General features: G+C 43.0%; 1 protein-coding gene across 1 annotated transcript in view; it reads right to left on the reverse strand.

Moving 5' to 3' along the window:
- Positions 1 to 15,815, reverse strand: part of smchd1 (structural maintenance of chromosomes flexible hinge domain containing 1) — a 44,773-nt gene that overhangs the window by 26,323 nt on the left and 2,635 nt on the right. Inside the window, exons 8-13 of the mRNA XM_023972458.2 lie at positions 15,582 to 15,748; positions 14,492 to 14,585; positions 14,119 to 14,332; positions 991 to 1,099; positions 698 to 881; positions 289 to 486 (exon numbers count right to left, since the gene is read on the reverse strand). Coding sequence (XP_023828226.1) covers positions 289 to 486; positions 698 to 881; positions 991 to 1,099; positions 14,119 to 14,332; positions 14,492 to 14,585; positions 15,582 to 15,748 — 966 coding nt within the window. The remainder of the gene's footprint in view (positions 1 to 288; positions 487 to 697; positions 882 to 990; positions 1,100 to 14,118; positions 14,333 to 14,491; positions 14,586 to 15,581; positions 15,749 to 15,815) is intronic.

A 15,815-nucleotide genomic window follows, 5' to 3' on the forward strand; every position in this document is an offset into this window, starting at 1 on the left:
TATCTGACTGAATTTAAAGATGCTTAAACAAGACAACTAATTAACACTTCAAAACACAGCAACCAAACAGTTCTGTTGCCCTGTCTCAATCTTTCCTCGATTCCTTACATCGTCTCTCCTCGCCTCCTTCTCAGAACGCATTGGAGAAGGTTGAGGGGAGGGACCTTGAACTTCCTCCTCTAATGTGGTGGTGGTGGTGAAGGAGCCAAGGAGAGAGAATGCGAGGAATCGCGGAAAGACAAATTGAGATTGAACCAGGCTCTACCGTCTTAGGAAGAGGATACTCACGTATTGGCCAGCTTTGTACGTTCTACCGTCCCACTCGATGGAGGAGAAGGTAGCCCAAGGAGATTGCATCTTCTTTGTGGTCACGTCTGTTCGTGTGATGGTACTCTTGAAGCCTCTGAACTTCACTTGCTTGTCCCACTTCTCGTGGCAGGTCTTCAGCCACTGGTGAAACTCCTTCTGGATTTTAACCCTTTGTTCCTGGGAGGGGAAATGACATGCATCAGTAACACAGCGATTTTTTAATACTAAATGTTCTACATCATAGTGGTAATTCAGTAATACTGTTATCATATTTGTCTAATATGGGTGTTAGATTTCTAGCTCTGAGGCTTTGCTATATGCTATAATCTTTTCTTCCATCCAAGAGGACTGAGGTTTGCTAATGATAGAACATAAACAAGGAAGCTACCTGGCCATTGACGATGCGGGTGAATAAGGTCTCCTTATTCTTTAGCTGCAGCTCCAGGTCCATGAAAGTGAGTTTGTTGGTGCTGACCTGGAACCTGTCATTGGTGAACAGGACCCCTGAGAACCTGCTGTAACACTCTGCAGGCACTGTCCCTGTCTTCTTGGGCCATGCGCACCAGTCAAACCTAAAACACGACGGACGAACACAGAATTCAAACATTACCCTTTTTTTTGTTAAAGTATACATTACTGAAGAAAAACATATTATTAAAAGAGCATTTTGAAAGTCTTTACTCGGATACAGTGGTGTATGGGATGAGACGTCCATTCCAAAAACACTCAAATATGGGCCTCTTCCCCCTGGCCTGGTTCAGGACGATACTGTCATCATCCTCTTCCGTAGCTGGTGAATATTAGAGGGAACAGAATGCAATCAGACTTTTGCTTAACTCAAAGATGAGATCATATGGGCTTTACAAGAAAATGTTAATTTCAGATGCCATAATCTCTCAGTACGTTATGACACTTCTATCAGCGGTTATCAAACTAGGGGTCACCTGATATGAAAATTGGGTCACGGAAGAATGTTCTAATTCCTGAGCAGAAGAAAAACAGGTCCCTGACTAAAAAGTATATTCGTTGACCGAGAGTCATCTGTTCTTTCGACCAATTGAATTTTTACACAAACACACGTTTGGGGTCACTTAGAAATGTCCTTGTTTTTGAAAGAAAAGCTAATTTATGTCCATTAAAATAAAATTGATCAGAAATACAGTGCAGACATTGTTAATGTTGTAAATGACTATTATAGCTGGAAATGGCAGATTTTTTATGGAATATCTACATAGGTGTTGTGGGGTTTTGCTAGGCTTAGCGTGCTAAAATAACTATAAACTAGAAGGATTTTACATTAATTAAAGTTTAAGCTACTGACTCATGTAGGCCTGACAATTTGTCTTTGTTCTCAGGAGTAACAGTTCTCATAGCCTAACCATGGGGCCACAMCCTGAAATATGTGTGTGTATGCAACAATGTACAAGGCCGTAAGATATGAACAAAAGGGTGAAATGTGTGTGTGTGCTGGAAGTAACAGTTAGCCCCAGATAAGTGTGCTGGGAAGCTGTGGTTAGCCTTGAGCGAGAACAGTGGGCTTTGTATACAGGTGRAAATYGCTCAGACAATGTTGCAGAGCTGTCTGACCTCAGTCTTTGGGGTGAGGGAGCGTAATCTACACAGCAACAGCYTCGGGACATCACATGCGCTAAGGGGCTAGGACTAGCTTAAGCGCCAACACCAACGATAGGCTGGGTGAGTCTAAACCACGCCCAGTCTCTACTCTGACAGGCCGGCTCGGAAGCGGGAACTATCTCTGTCATGAGTATATTATAATATCTTTGTCAGGAACAAGTCAGTTCCTTGTTCCACCCTGCGGGGTGGTGCAGTGAACCCGTATATACGAAAATTGCATTTGCCATTTATTAACTTTTGAATAAAACAATTATTTTAACCAAGTTCAGGTGTGCTATTGTTCCTATCTCAGTTGAACCTTCGCAGCCTTAACAATGTACAGAGGCCCATTATCAGCAACCATCACTCCTGTGTTCCAATGGCACGTTGTGTTAGCTAATCCAGGTTTATCATAAAAGGATAATTGATCATTAGAAAACCCTTTTTCAATTATGTTAGCACAGCTGAAAACTGTTGTCCTGATTAAATAAGCAATAAAACTGGCCTTCTTTAGACTAGTTGGGTATCTGGAGCATCAGCATTTGTTAGTTCGATTACAGGCTCAAAATGGCCACAAACAAAGACCTTTCTTCTGAAACTCAGTCTATTCTTGTTCTGAGAAATGAAGGCTATTCCAATTGCCAAGAAACTGAAGATCTCGTACAAAGCGTTGCACTACTCCCTTCACAGAACAGCGCAAACTGGCTCTAACCAGAATAGAAAGAGGAGTGGGAGGCCCCGGTGCACAACTGAGCAAGAGGACAAGTACATTAGAGTGTCTAGTTTGAGAAACAGACGCCTCACAAGTCCTCAACTGGCAGCTTCATTAAATAGTACCCGCAAAACACCAGTCTCAAAGTCAACAGTGAAGAAGCGACACTGGGTTGTTGGCCTTCTAGGCAGGATTCCTCTGTCCAGTGTCTGTTCTCCCCCCCCCCCCKTCTTAATTGGTTATTTTTATTGGCCTGTCCGAGATAGGGACTTTTCTTTGTAACTCTGCCTAGAAGGCCAGCATCCCGGAGTCACCGCTTCACTGTAGACGTTGAGACTGGTGTTTTGCGGGTACTATTTAATGAAGCTACCAGTGGAGGACTTGTGAGGCGTCTGTTTCTCAAACTAAACACTACTGTACTTGTCCTCCTGCTCAGTTGTGCACCCGGGCCCCCCACTCCTCTGACTACATAATTCCATGTGTTATTTCATAGTTTTGAAATCTACACTTTTATTCAAAAAAGTAGAAAATAGTAAAATAAAGATAAACCCTGGAATAAGTAGGTGTCCAAACTTTTGACTGGTACTGTATATGGATCATTTATAAAGCCAGGCACATTTAACAGTAAGGCTACTGATTATAGACCTAATTAAGTTAGAAAAGTGAGGGGCGAGGAAACTTACGCCAAGGGCTGTTTTCTCGTCTCCTAACTCCCTGTTGCCTCCGTCGCATTGTTCTCAACACCAATATTCTGGTTAACTTTGCTATTATGCACGTAGCAACATGGTCTCGGAAAAGGCACCAAGTCAACAGCACACTGTTGTGACAGCGACCACTATCCAATGCGGAAGAAAGCGCATTATACATTTGTTATTTTATTAGAGTTGCACCATTGTTCTTACAATTTATATGGTTAAAACTGTGTGGAGAGGCAGAGGCACTCACATCAATACCTTTGTCAGATACAAATAATTCATGCTTTGACAGTGTTATTGCTAGCAATCAAGAGGAAACTGACTTTACGACTCAAACTCCCCAGTTTATGCTCTCCAAATGGACATTAGCTGTGAGGGCCGAGATGCCTATGCATTGACTTGTTTGCAATACATTTCGGGGGATGCTATTCACGAAGAAATACTGTTCCGTCTAGTGAATCCCGAGTATAAAAACGGCACAGGGGATGTTCAGTTTGCGGCGTGGCTATTTTGACAAATAGATCGACTGGTGGGACGGCTCCATCTATGGCGGGACGGCGGTCAGGCATCGGCACTCATTATGAATGTGTCTCCCTCTGCCATATCGACGCATTGTATGATACACCGAGAGCAACTGGCAGCAAAAGAGATTCGCACAGAACTCGGAGATATACTGCAGCAGGTAACTTCAATGGTAAACTACAGCAAACCTGAGTAGCTGCTGCTTTTGCAATAGCTAATGGAGATCCTAATAAATTCCACAAAAAACAAACAAAAAAAACAAAACATGTGGAGATATGGGATCAGAGCATGACAACGTTCTATTTCATACAGAGGCTTGGTGGTTATTGAGGGGGAGAGTTGGAAATATTGTTTGCATTGAGAGAGGAACTGTTGTCATTAAATAAATTAAAAAATATATTTAATCGGTTGACTGTGTAAAGAAAAGAGAATCGTGTCTTCTTGCCTATGTAAGAGACATATGGGAATCTGAACAGTAGAATCAGTAGAATCTAACAGCTGATGAGTTATCATGTGACAAATGTTGCAGACAACGCATTTACGGATCACTACGTAGGAGTTTTGGTTCCTGACTGAAAGGGAATACCCTGCCGTTTACCTCTGAGCATTAATGGCGCTTTCAAAATATCTGTAAACTCGGAAATCTCTGACTGCAGTGCGTTCAAGACAACCGAGAAAAAAAAAGAGAAAAAAACCCTCCAACTGGGAACAATTATTTTGAACGATCATCCAACTCGGACCACTTTCTGGAGCGAAGATTTTCCCACCTGAAGATCATTGACGTCATGATTTGACCTCGTATTTTTCAGAGTTCCGACTTGTCTTGAAAGCACCGTAAAACTCATGGTACCCGTCACAAGCTTATATCTGTGTGAAGCTGGATTCAGTGCTCTCGTCTATTAAAACCAAATATCGATCCAGGTTGATGTGACAGATGAATTGTGCATTGTCGACAACGCCCGCCGACTTCGAGAAGCTCTGACGCGACATGCGTCAAGCACACCCATCTCATTAGTGGTGTTGAGATAAGATACATTACGTCAGACTAATTTGCAATTGACTGTCATTGCCCCACGTTAAAGGTATGTGATGCGGAGTTGAGAAAATAAATCAGAAATATTGTTTGAATGATTTTCAATTGAGTGTCATAGTCCCAAATAAGTAAACATTGGCTGTTTATTACAAAAAAAATTCACATGGTTAGTATGGGAACACTTGACTTATCTTACAGGGCCTACTGTGATTTAAAGTATCTGTCAAGTGTTAAAGATATGACAATTACCTAAAATGTATGACAATATTAATTTAATACACGTCCTTCCAAAAGAGTATAATTAAGGATGTTATTAAAAAGCAGCTTCTCTGTGCCCCTGCTTGGCCTGAGTAGAAAACAGTGGTTTGGGCGAATACCATTAAAAAAAAGCTAATTTGCCAGCTCAGTCAAAAGAGACACGCATACACTTGGATATTCAAATTATCTACCAACTCCTGGTGGGGTAGGGATGCACACACTGCCTAGCAGTCTTGCATTTTTTTTTATACACATATCGAACGGCTAATTTCTGTATAGTATGGATCGATTCAGGATTTGTTAACGCGACGGAACTACTAGGGCACTACAACAACTAATGCAGACTGCTATCTAATAAATTATTAGATTTATTAGATTATTAGATTATTAGATTATTAGCCAAGCAGGCCAACCAACTGTTGCTACATATAGGAGTCAACTACAGCTACCTAGGTTTCCACAGTATTTAAAATAGAAGGGAATGGCGAGTTGGTTGTATGGAGGATCTGCTTTGGCTTGATTTCTAAGTTAACGTTAGCTATTGAGGTTAGCATTCTAGCTTCACTACTGCTTCTAAAAACAGCCAACAGGCCAATTCTTACAAACCACAAACACTGAACAAAAATAAAAACACAACATGTAAAGTGCTGGTTCCATGTTTCATGAGCTGAAATAAAAGATATCAGAAATGTTCCATACGCTTATTTCACTCAAATGTTGTGCACAAATTTGCTTACATCCCTGTTAGTGAGCATTTCTCCTTTGTCATGATAATCCATCAACCTGACAGGTGTGGCATATCAACAAGTTGATTAAACAGGTGCACCTTGTGTGGGGACAATAAAAGACCACTAAAATGTGCAATTGTCACATAAGACAATGCTACAGATGTTTAAAGTTGAGGGAGCATGCAATCGGCATGCTGACAGAAGGAATGTCCACCAGAGCTGTTGCCAGAGAATTTAACATAAATTTCTCTACCATAAGATAATTTGGCAGTACGTCCAAACGGGCACACAACTGCAGACCACATGTAATCACGCCATCCCATTCTGCACAAACCATCTCTGGTAAGCTCATCTGCGTGCTTGTCGTCCTCACCAGGGTCTTGAACTGACTGTAGTTCGGTGTCGTAACAGACTTCAGTGGGAAAATGCTCACCTTTGATGGCCAATGCACGCTGGAGAAGTGTGCTCTTCACAAATGAATCCCAGTTTAAAAACTGTACCGGGGAGCGTGCATGGTGTCGTGTGGCAAGCGGTTTGCAGAGGTAAACGATATGAACAGAGTGCCACATGATGGCGGTGGGGTTTAGGTATGGGCAGGCATAAGCAACGGACAATGAACATAATTGCATTTTATCTTTGGCAATTTGAATGCACAGATACCATGACAAGATCTTGAAGCCCATTGTCTGGCCATTCATCCTCCGCCATCACCTCATGTTTCAGCATGATAATGCACAGCCCCATGTTGCAAGGATCTGTACACAATTCCTGGAAGCTGATTATTTAATGATAGTGTTGGAGTCGTGCAGTCATGAGTACTCCCTGTTCACTCATGACTACACGGCCAGGCACGACTAACACCATCATTAAATTTGCCGATGACACAACAATGGTAGGCCTGATCACCGACAATAACGAGACCGCCTATAGGGAGGAGGTCAGAGACCTGGCCGTGTGGTGCCAGGACAACAACCTCTCCCTCAAAGTGATCAAGACAAAGGAGATGATTGTGGACTACAGGAAAAAGAGGAACAAGCACGCCCCCATTCTCATCGACAGGGCTGCAGTGGAGCAGGTTGAGAGCTTCAAGTTGCTTGGTGTCCACATCAACAAATTAACATAGTGCAAACACACCAAGAGAGTCGTGAAGCGGGCACAACAAAACCTATTCCCCCTCAGGAGACAGAAAAGATTTGGCATGGGTCCTCAAATGGTTCTACAGCTTCTCCATTGAGAGCATCACTGCCTAGTATGGCAACTGCTTGGCCTCCGACCGCAAGGCACTACAGAGGGTAGTGCGAACGGCCCAGTACGTCACTGGGGCCAAGCTGTCTGACATCCAGGACCTCTATACCTGGCGGTGTCAGAGGAAGGCCCTAAGAATTGTCAAAGACTCAAGCCACCCTAGTCATGGACTGTTCTCTCTGCTACCGCATGGTAGGTACCGGAACGCAAAGTCTAGGTCCAAGAGGTTTCTAAACAGCTTCTACCCCCAAGCCATAATACTCCTATTTGCATTGCCCCATCCTCACCACTGCCACTCTTTGTTGTCATCTATGCATAGTCACTTTAATTAACTCCTACATGTACATACTACCTCAACTAACTGGTGCCCCTGCACATTAACTCTGTACATATTGTTATATTTTTACTGCTGCTCTTTAATTACTTGTTATCACATCCATATATATTTTTAGCTGCACTGTTGTTATGGGGTCATAAGTAAGCATTTCACTGTAAGGCAGTGGTTCTTAACCTGGGTTCGATCGAACCCCAGGGGTTCGGTGAGTCAGTCTCAGGGGTTCGGCGGAGGTCAAGACACACATCCGACTCATATGATTCGTGATGACACGCCCCGCTTGGCCATCATTGGCTGCAGGTGATCACACTACATCGCTTGGCCTATCTGTGCTGCAGGGAATTTGGTGCGCTCAGTAGTCGACTTGTGACTGTCATGATGGTACGTCTTGTGATTTCTTTCTTAATATTTTAATCCCTTCATACTTACTATGTCTCGCAAAAAAAAAAAGTGGTCGGACGAATATGTACAATATGGATTCACATGTATAACGGAACGTGATGGGAGTCAGCGTCCTAACTGCATGATTTGCAATGCCAAGTTGAGCAATTCTAGTCTAGCACCGGCAAAACTAAGAGAACACTTCCTTAAGCTGCATGGAGATGGAAAATACAAGAACASAACGCTVGCTGAATTCAAGGTGAAGAGAGCCAGATTCGATGAAAAGGCTACTCTGCCTGTTCTCGGCTTTMTACCCATRAACAAACCGATCCTCACAGCATCGTACGAAGTTGCTTACCTGATCGCAAAGCAGGGCAAACCACACACCATTGGTGAAACACTCATAAAACCAGCTGTGCTGAAGATGGCGAATATCATGCTGGGAAAAGAGGCTGAAGTTATCCCAAATTCCTCTTTCAAATGACACCATCAGCGACAGAATAGAGGACATGAGCAAAGACATCTTGGCTCAAGTAGTCAAGCCCGGCAAAATTCAGCCTTCAACTCGACGAGACCACAGACGTTTCCAATCTAAGCCAGCTTGCTGTATTCGTGCGCTATGTGAAAGACGACGTGATAAAGGAAGATTTTTTATTTTGTAAGCCTCTTACAACAACAACTAAGGCAGCCGATGTGAAGAAACTTGTGGATGACTTCTTCAAAGACAACAATCTTTCGTGGGATATGGTTTCTGCAGTTTGTTCGGACGGAGCTCCAGTCATGCTGGGAAGAAAGTCTGGTTTTGGTGCGCTAGTGAAAGCCGATGCACCACACATCATTGTTACTCATTGTATTCCGCACAGGCATGCTTTGGCAACAAAAACCTTGCCTCAAACTGGCAGAAGTATTAAAAATTGTAGTGGAATGCGTGAACTATGTGCGAACTAGTGCTCTGAGGCACCGCATCTTCAGTGAGCTGTGTAAAGAAATGGGCTCTGAATTCGAGGTACTTCTGTACCATTCTAACGTTCGGTGGTTATCCCGGGGACAGGTGCTGAATCGTGTTTTTGCCGTGCGTGTGGAATTAGCCCTGTTTTTGCAAGAGCACCAACATTGTCATGCAGATTGCTTCAAAAATTCTGAGTTCATTCTCATTTTAGCGTACATGGCTGATATCTTCGCAGCTCTCAATCAAAAGATGCAGGGCGGTGGAGTCAACATCATCGAAGCAGAGGAAAACCTGAAGGCTTTTCAAAAAATGCTACCGTTATGGAAACGACGAACAGAGAACGATAACTTCGCAAACTTTCCCCTGCTGGACGACTGTGTAAGTAAGATCGAAGATGTATCTGGAATCGGAGACATTTCTGTACCCGTGGAACTGAAGCAAGCCATTGCCACGCACTTAGATGAGCTTGCAAAGTCTCGACGGATACTTCCCTACAAGAGAGTCATATCCAGCATGGGTGAGACAGCCGTTCACGTTATGTGTTGAGACAAGATGTCAATGATGAATACCTCGATGAAATCATTGAAATTCAGCAGAGCCAGGTTCAACAGCAACTCTTCAGAACAACAACGCTTTCAACGTTTTGGTGTCAACAAATGGTAACGTACCCTGTTATTGCTAAGAAAGCTCTGGAGATTTTCATACCGTTTGTTACAACATATCTTTGCGAGCAATCCTTTTCGAGGATGCTGGACATAAAAACGGAGAAAAGGAACAGACTTTGTTGCGAAAATGACAAGAGTGGCACTTGCCAAGGTGAAGCCGCGCATTTCTGAACTGGTCTCTGAAAAGGCAACAGCAGAAGTCACACTGATTTGCAGTAAATATTCATTATTATGTTTTTGTGTGAAAATCATGTTGATGATTTTGTTCTTTGAACACACGGTGTTGATGTTGATGCACAGTTCATTTTGTGCACCAGTAAAATATATACCTATGGTTTTGAATTTGAAAAAATCATATTTTATTTTTTCAATTAAGGGTTCGGTGAATGCGCATAGGAAACTGGTGGGGTTCAGTACCTCCAACAAGGTTAAGAACCACTGCTGTAAGGTCTACACCGGTTGTATTCAGCGCATGTGACTAATACAATTTGATTTTAAATGTCCCAATCACTCCATGGCCTGCATACTCACCAGACATGTCACCACCCATTGAGCATGTTTGGGATATTCTGGATCGACGTATACAACAGCGTGTTCCAGTCCCCGCCAATAATCAGCAACTTTACACAGCCATTGAAGAGGATTGGGCTAATAGTCAGCAGGCTACAATCAGCCTGATCAAGTCTATGTCAAGGAGATGTGTAGAGCTGCATGAGGCAAAATGGGGGTCACACCAGATTCCGAGTTGTGTTTTTTTTAATCCACGGCCCTACTATTTTTTGTGACCAACAGATGCATACAGTTGAAGTCGGAAGTTTACATACACCTTAGCCAAATACATTTAAACGCAGTTTCACAATTCCTGACGTTTAATCCTAGTAAAAATTCCCCGTCTTAGGTCAGTTAGGATCACCACTTTATTTAAAAAATGTGAAATGTCAGAATAATAGAGAAAATGATTTATTTCAGCTTTTATTTCATCACATTCCCAGTAGGTCAGAAGTTTACATACAGTCATGGCCAAAGGTTTTGAGAATGACAAATATTAAATTTCTGCTTAAAGTTTGCTGCTTCAGTGTCTTTAGATATTTTTGTCAGATGTTACTATGGAATACTGAAGTATAATTACAAGCATTTCATAAGTGTCAAAGGTCTTTATTGACAATCACATGTAGTTGATGCAAAGAGTCAATATTTGCAGTGTTGACCCTTCTTTTTCTGCAATCCGCCCTTGCATGCTGTCAATTAACTTCTGGGCCACATCCTGACTGATGGCTGCCCATTCTTGCATAATCAAGGCTTGGAGTTTGTCAGAATGTGGGTTTTTGTTTGTCCACCCGCCTCTTGAGGATTGACCACAAGTTCRCAATGGGATTAAGGTCTGGGGAGTTTCCTGGCCATGGACCCAAAATATTGATGTTTTGTTGCCCGAGCCACTTAGTTATCACTTTTGCCTTATGGCAAGGTGCTCCACCATGCTGGAAAAGGCATTGTTCGTCACCAAACTGTTCCTGGATGGTTGGGAGAAGTTGCTCTCAGGATGTGTTGGTACCATTCTTTATTCATGGCTYTGTTCTTAGGCAAAATTGTGAGTGAGCCCACTCCCTTGGCTGAGAAGCAACCCCACACATGAATGGTCTCAGGATGCTTTACTGTTGGCATGACACAGGACTGATGGTAGTGCACACCTCGTCTTCTCCGGACAAGCTTTTTTCCAGATGACCCAAACAATCGGAAAAGGGATTCAGAGAAAATGACTTTACCCCAGTCCTCAGCAGTCCAATCCCTGTACCTTTTGCAGAATATCAGTCTGTCCCTGATGTTTTTCCTGGAGAAAAGTGGCTTCTTTGCTGCCCTTCTTGACACCAGGCCATCCTCCAAAGGCCTTTGCCTCACTGTGCGTGCAGATGCACTCACACCTGCCTGCTGCCATTCCGGAGCAAGCTCTGTACTGGTGGTGCCCCGATCCCGCAGCTGAATCAACTTTAGGAGACGGTCCTGGCGCTTGCTGGACTTTCTTGGGAGCCCTGAAGCCTTCTTCACAACAATTGAACCGCTCTCCTTGAAGTTCTTGATGATCCGATAAATGGTTGATTTAGGTGCAATCTTACTGGCAGCAATATGCTTGCCTGTGAAGCTTTTCTTGTACAAAGCAATGATGACGGCACGAGTTTCCTTGCAGGTAACCATGGTTGACAGAGGAAGAACAATGATTCCAAGCGCCACCCTCCTTTTGAAGCTTCCAGTCTTTTATTAGAACTCAATCCGCATGACAGAGAGATCTCCAGCCTTGTCCTCGTCAACACTCACACCTGTGTTAACGAGAGAGTCACTGACATGTCAGCTGGTCCTTTTGTGGCAGGGCTGAAATGCAGTGGAAATGTTTTTGGGGGATTCAGTTCATTTGCATGGCAAAGAGAGACTTTGCAATTCATCTGATCACTCTTCATGACTTTCTGGAGTATATGCAAATTGCCATCATACAAACTGAGGCAGCAGACTGAAAATTAATATTTGTGTCATTCTCAAACATTTTGGCCACGACTGCACACTCAATTAGTATTTGGTCGCATTGCCATTACATTGTTTAACTTGAGTCAAATGTTTTTTGTAGCCTTCCACAATAAGTTGTTGAATTTTGGCCCATTCCTCCTGACAGAGCTGGTGTAACTGAGTCAGGTTTGTAGGCCTCCTTGCGCACAGGCCTTTTCAGTTCTGCCCACAAATTTTCTATAGGATTGAGGTCAGGGTTTTGTGATGGCCACTCCAATACCTTGAATTTGTAGTCCTTAAGCCATTTTGCCACAACTTTGGAAGTATGCTTGGGGTCATTGTCCATTTAGAAGACCCATTTGTGACCGAGCTTTAAATTCCTGACTGATGTCTTGAGACATTGTTTCAATACATCCACATAATTTTCCTTTCTCATGATGCCATTTATTTGGTGAAGTGCACCAGTCCCTCCTGCAGCAAAGCACCCCCAAAACATGATGCTGCCACCCCCGTGCTTCATGGTTGGGATGGTGTTCTTCAGCTTGCAAGCATCCCCCTTTTTCCTCCAAACATAACGATGGACATTATGGCCAAACAGTTCTATTTGTTTCATCAGACCAGAGGATTTCTCCAAAAAAGTGCCCATGTGCAGTTGCAAACCGTAGTCTGGGTTTTTTTAATGGCGGTTTTGGAGCAGTGGCTTCTTCCTTGCTGAGCTGCCTTTCAGGTTGTTTATATAGGACTCGTTTTACTGTGGATATAGATACTTTTGTAATGGTTTACCGCAGCATCTTCACGAGGTCCTTTGCTGTTGATCTGGGATTGATTTGCACTTTCCGCACCGAAGTACATTCATCTCTAGGAGACAGAACGCGTCTCCTTCCTGAGCAGTATGATGGCTGCATGGTCCCATGGTGTTTATACTTGCGTATTACTGTTTGTACTGATGAACGTGGTACCTTCAGGTATTTGGAAATTGCTCCCAATGATGAACCAGACTTGTGGAGGTCTACAATTTCTTTTGAGGTCTTGGCTGATTTCTTTTGATTTTCCCATGATGTCAAGCAAAGAGGCACTGAGTTTGAAGGTAGGCCTTGAAATACATCCACAGGTACACCTCCAATTGACTCAAATGATGTCAATTAGCCTATCAGAAGCTTCTAAAGCCATGACATCATTTTCTGGAATTTTCCAAGCTGTTTAAAGGCACAGTGAACTTAGTGTATGTAACCTTTTGACCCACTGGAATTGTGATAGTGAAATAATCTGTCTGTAAACAATTGTTGGAAAAATTACTTGTGTCATGCACAAAGTAGATGTCCTAACCGAGTTGCCAAACTATAGTTTGTTAACAAGAAATTTGTGGAGTGGTTGAAAAACGAGTTTTAATTACTCCGACCTAAGTGCATGTCAACTTCTGACTTCAACTGTATTCCCAGTTATGTGAAATCCATAGATTAGGGCCTAATGAATTTATTTAAATTGACTGATTTCCTTATATGAACTGTAACTCAGTCAAATCATTGAAAGTGTTGCGTTTGTATTTCTGTTCTGTGTAGTTTGAAATAGAAGTGACTGGCAAGATAGTTGCTGTATAGGAAAGAGGACAAAGCCTAATAAACTATGGATCGATTGGCTTGCTACCTAGTTTGTGCGCCCTCCTGAGCCTGTGTCTGCTCTAGTCTCCTTTCCCCACTGGAGAATGATGTCATTCTATGTTATTTATATTTTATCTTTTTAATCCCAGCCCACTTCCCCGTAGGAGTATTTTGCCTTTTGGTAGTCTCATTGTAAATAAGAATTTGTGCTTAATTGACTTGCCTAGTTAAATAAAATGTAAAGAAATTCCAAGCTATATATATATTTTTTTTAAAGTTTGAGATAGAATTTTACTGAGTGGGTTCTCGAATTTATGCTTTGGCCACAACTAGTAAAGGACGAGTCAACAACATTCTTCAGGTATGAGCAAATAGAATATGAGCTTTTAAAAATGAGATTTTCACTAGACGTTAAAAGCTTAACTGTGACCTACTACGATTTAAAAACTTGACCGTGACCAATGTGTCCAAACATCTGACAGCAACCCTCTTATGCATAGCAGTCAATACCCATTGTGTTCTGGTGAAAATTAGTGCACTATGTAGGGAATAGGTTACCATTTGGGGCACAACCTAGGTTACCTGGTATGGCATAGGGGTCTTCGGGGTAGGTCTCCCTGTCATAGAGGAAGGGGTGGTACCTCAGGACCCCCTCCACTATTCCGTCAACATCTGTGCAGGCCTTGAACTCGAATGTGTCAGCCGCCGTGTTGATGTAGAGCGTCTGCATGTCGTTGTCGATCTCTCTGAGGTTCACCATGCGAGGGATCTTGGGGAACTTCTCCAGCAGAGAGATCTGAACAGCAGATAAATATCAATATAGTACCACAAAATTAGAGAGTTATAAAACATACATCTTCAAAGATTGAATAGATGCTCTTGGATGACTATTGTCTGTAGTACTACCATAAAATAACATAATTACATGGTTATTTAAATACAATGACCATCTTACCTGAATGTCAATGTTGGAAACACAATCAGAGTTTCGGTAGGAGGCTTTCATGTCATTCCCATTTAGGCCGTGAATGTAATAGTGATACAAGTGGCTGAAAACAAAGCAGATTGTAATTTCGATAATTTGTTAATGTCTTTCGAAGAGTAAAATCAAGAGGACAACAACCAATTGGATTGAAAGGTGGTGGTGGGCATTTGGGACGGTGCAGGTCAGGCGGTATCCCAATACTAGACCTCTAATTAATGAGACATGGTCTAAGGACACTCCATAATGAAAGCGTGCGAGATAAGTCATGGTCCAATGACTGTACCTGCTAGCAGCATGTGTCCCGCGTCCGAAGCTACATCCCTAATAGTCGGTAGATGGCTCCAATTGGAGAATCACTGTTTGCGTCGCCGAGCAGTTAACAAGAAACTATTAAAATCCAGTTTTTAGATTCCCCCTCCCCAAAACGACACCAAACATGGATTCTATGTTGGGTTCTCACTTTGCGTCTACACTGGTCTGTGTTTCATACCTGAGACAACGTGTGAGATAAATCATGGTCCAATGTCTATATCAGCTAGCAGCATGTGTCACGCGTCCGAACCTTCATCCATAAATCGGTAGATTGGAGAGTCGCCCTTTGCGTCGCCGAGCAGTGAACTATTAAGTCCAGTTTTTAGATGCTACCAAATCAACATCTAATATGGATCGCTATGGGTTGTTTTCTGTCTTCGCGTGCACACACTTTCTGTACTTCCAGTCTGGGGCAGCATGGTGCCCATATTGCGAGGCTGATTAACTAGACAAACAGGTATAAAACAGAACATAACATAGAATCCATGTTTGGTGTTGATTTGGGGAGGGGGAATCTAAAAACTGGATTTTAATAGTTTCTTGTTCACTGCTCGGCGACGCAAACAGCGATTCTCCAATTGGAGCCATCTACCGACTATTAGGGATGTAGCTTCGGACGCGGGACACATGCTGCTAGCAGGTAGTCATTGGACCATGACTTCTCACACACTGTCTCTATGGAACGCCCTTAGACCATGTCTCATTAATTAAATAATATTGGAATAGTCAGGTGGGTGAGCAGACTCACGCCAGTTCTCTGGTCCACAGGTGGAAGTCCTGCTTGAGGAAGGTGATGTGTTCAGGCTGGACTCCCGTCACCACCACGGCCGTGAAGCTGTCCTTTCCCACCTCCTCAGCAATCAGCCCGTGGAGGAAGCGCTCCTCGTCGTCTCTCACGTGGGACGAGTCACCCATCTGTGGGGTGGAGGATTGAACATGGCTTTCATTACATAGAGGATGGCCACTGAGGGAAGGTTATAGC

The sequence above is a fragment of the Salvelinus sp. IW2-2015 genome, linkage group LG27 (genome assembly GCF_002910315.2).
Source record: "Salvelinus sp. IW2-2015 linkage group LG27, ASM291031v2, whole genome shotgun sequence".
Lineage (NCBI taxonomy): Eukaryota > Metazoa > Chordata > Actinopteri > Salmoniformes > Salmonidae > Salvelinus > Salvelinus sp. IW2-2015.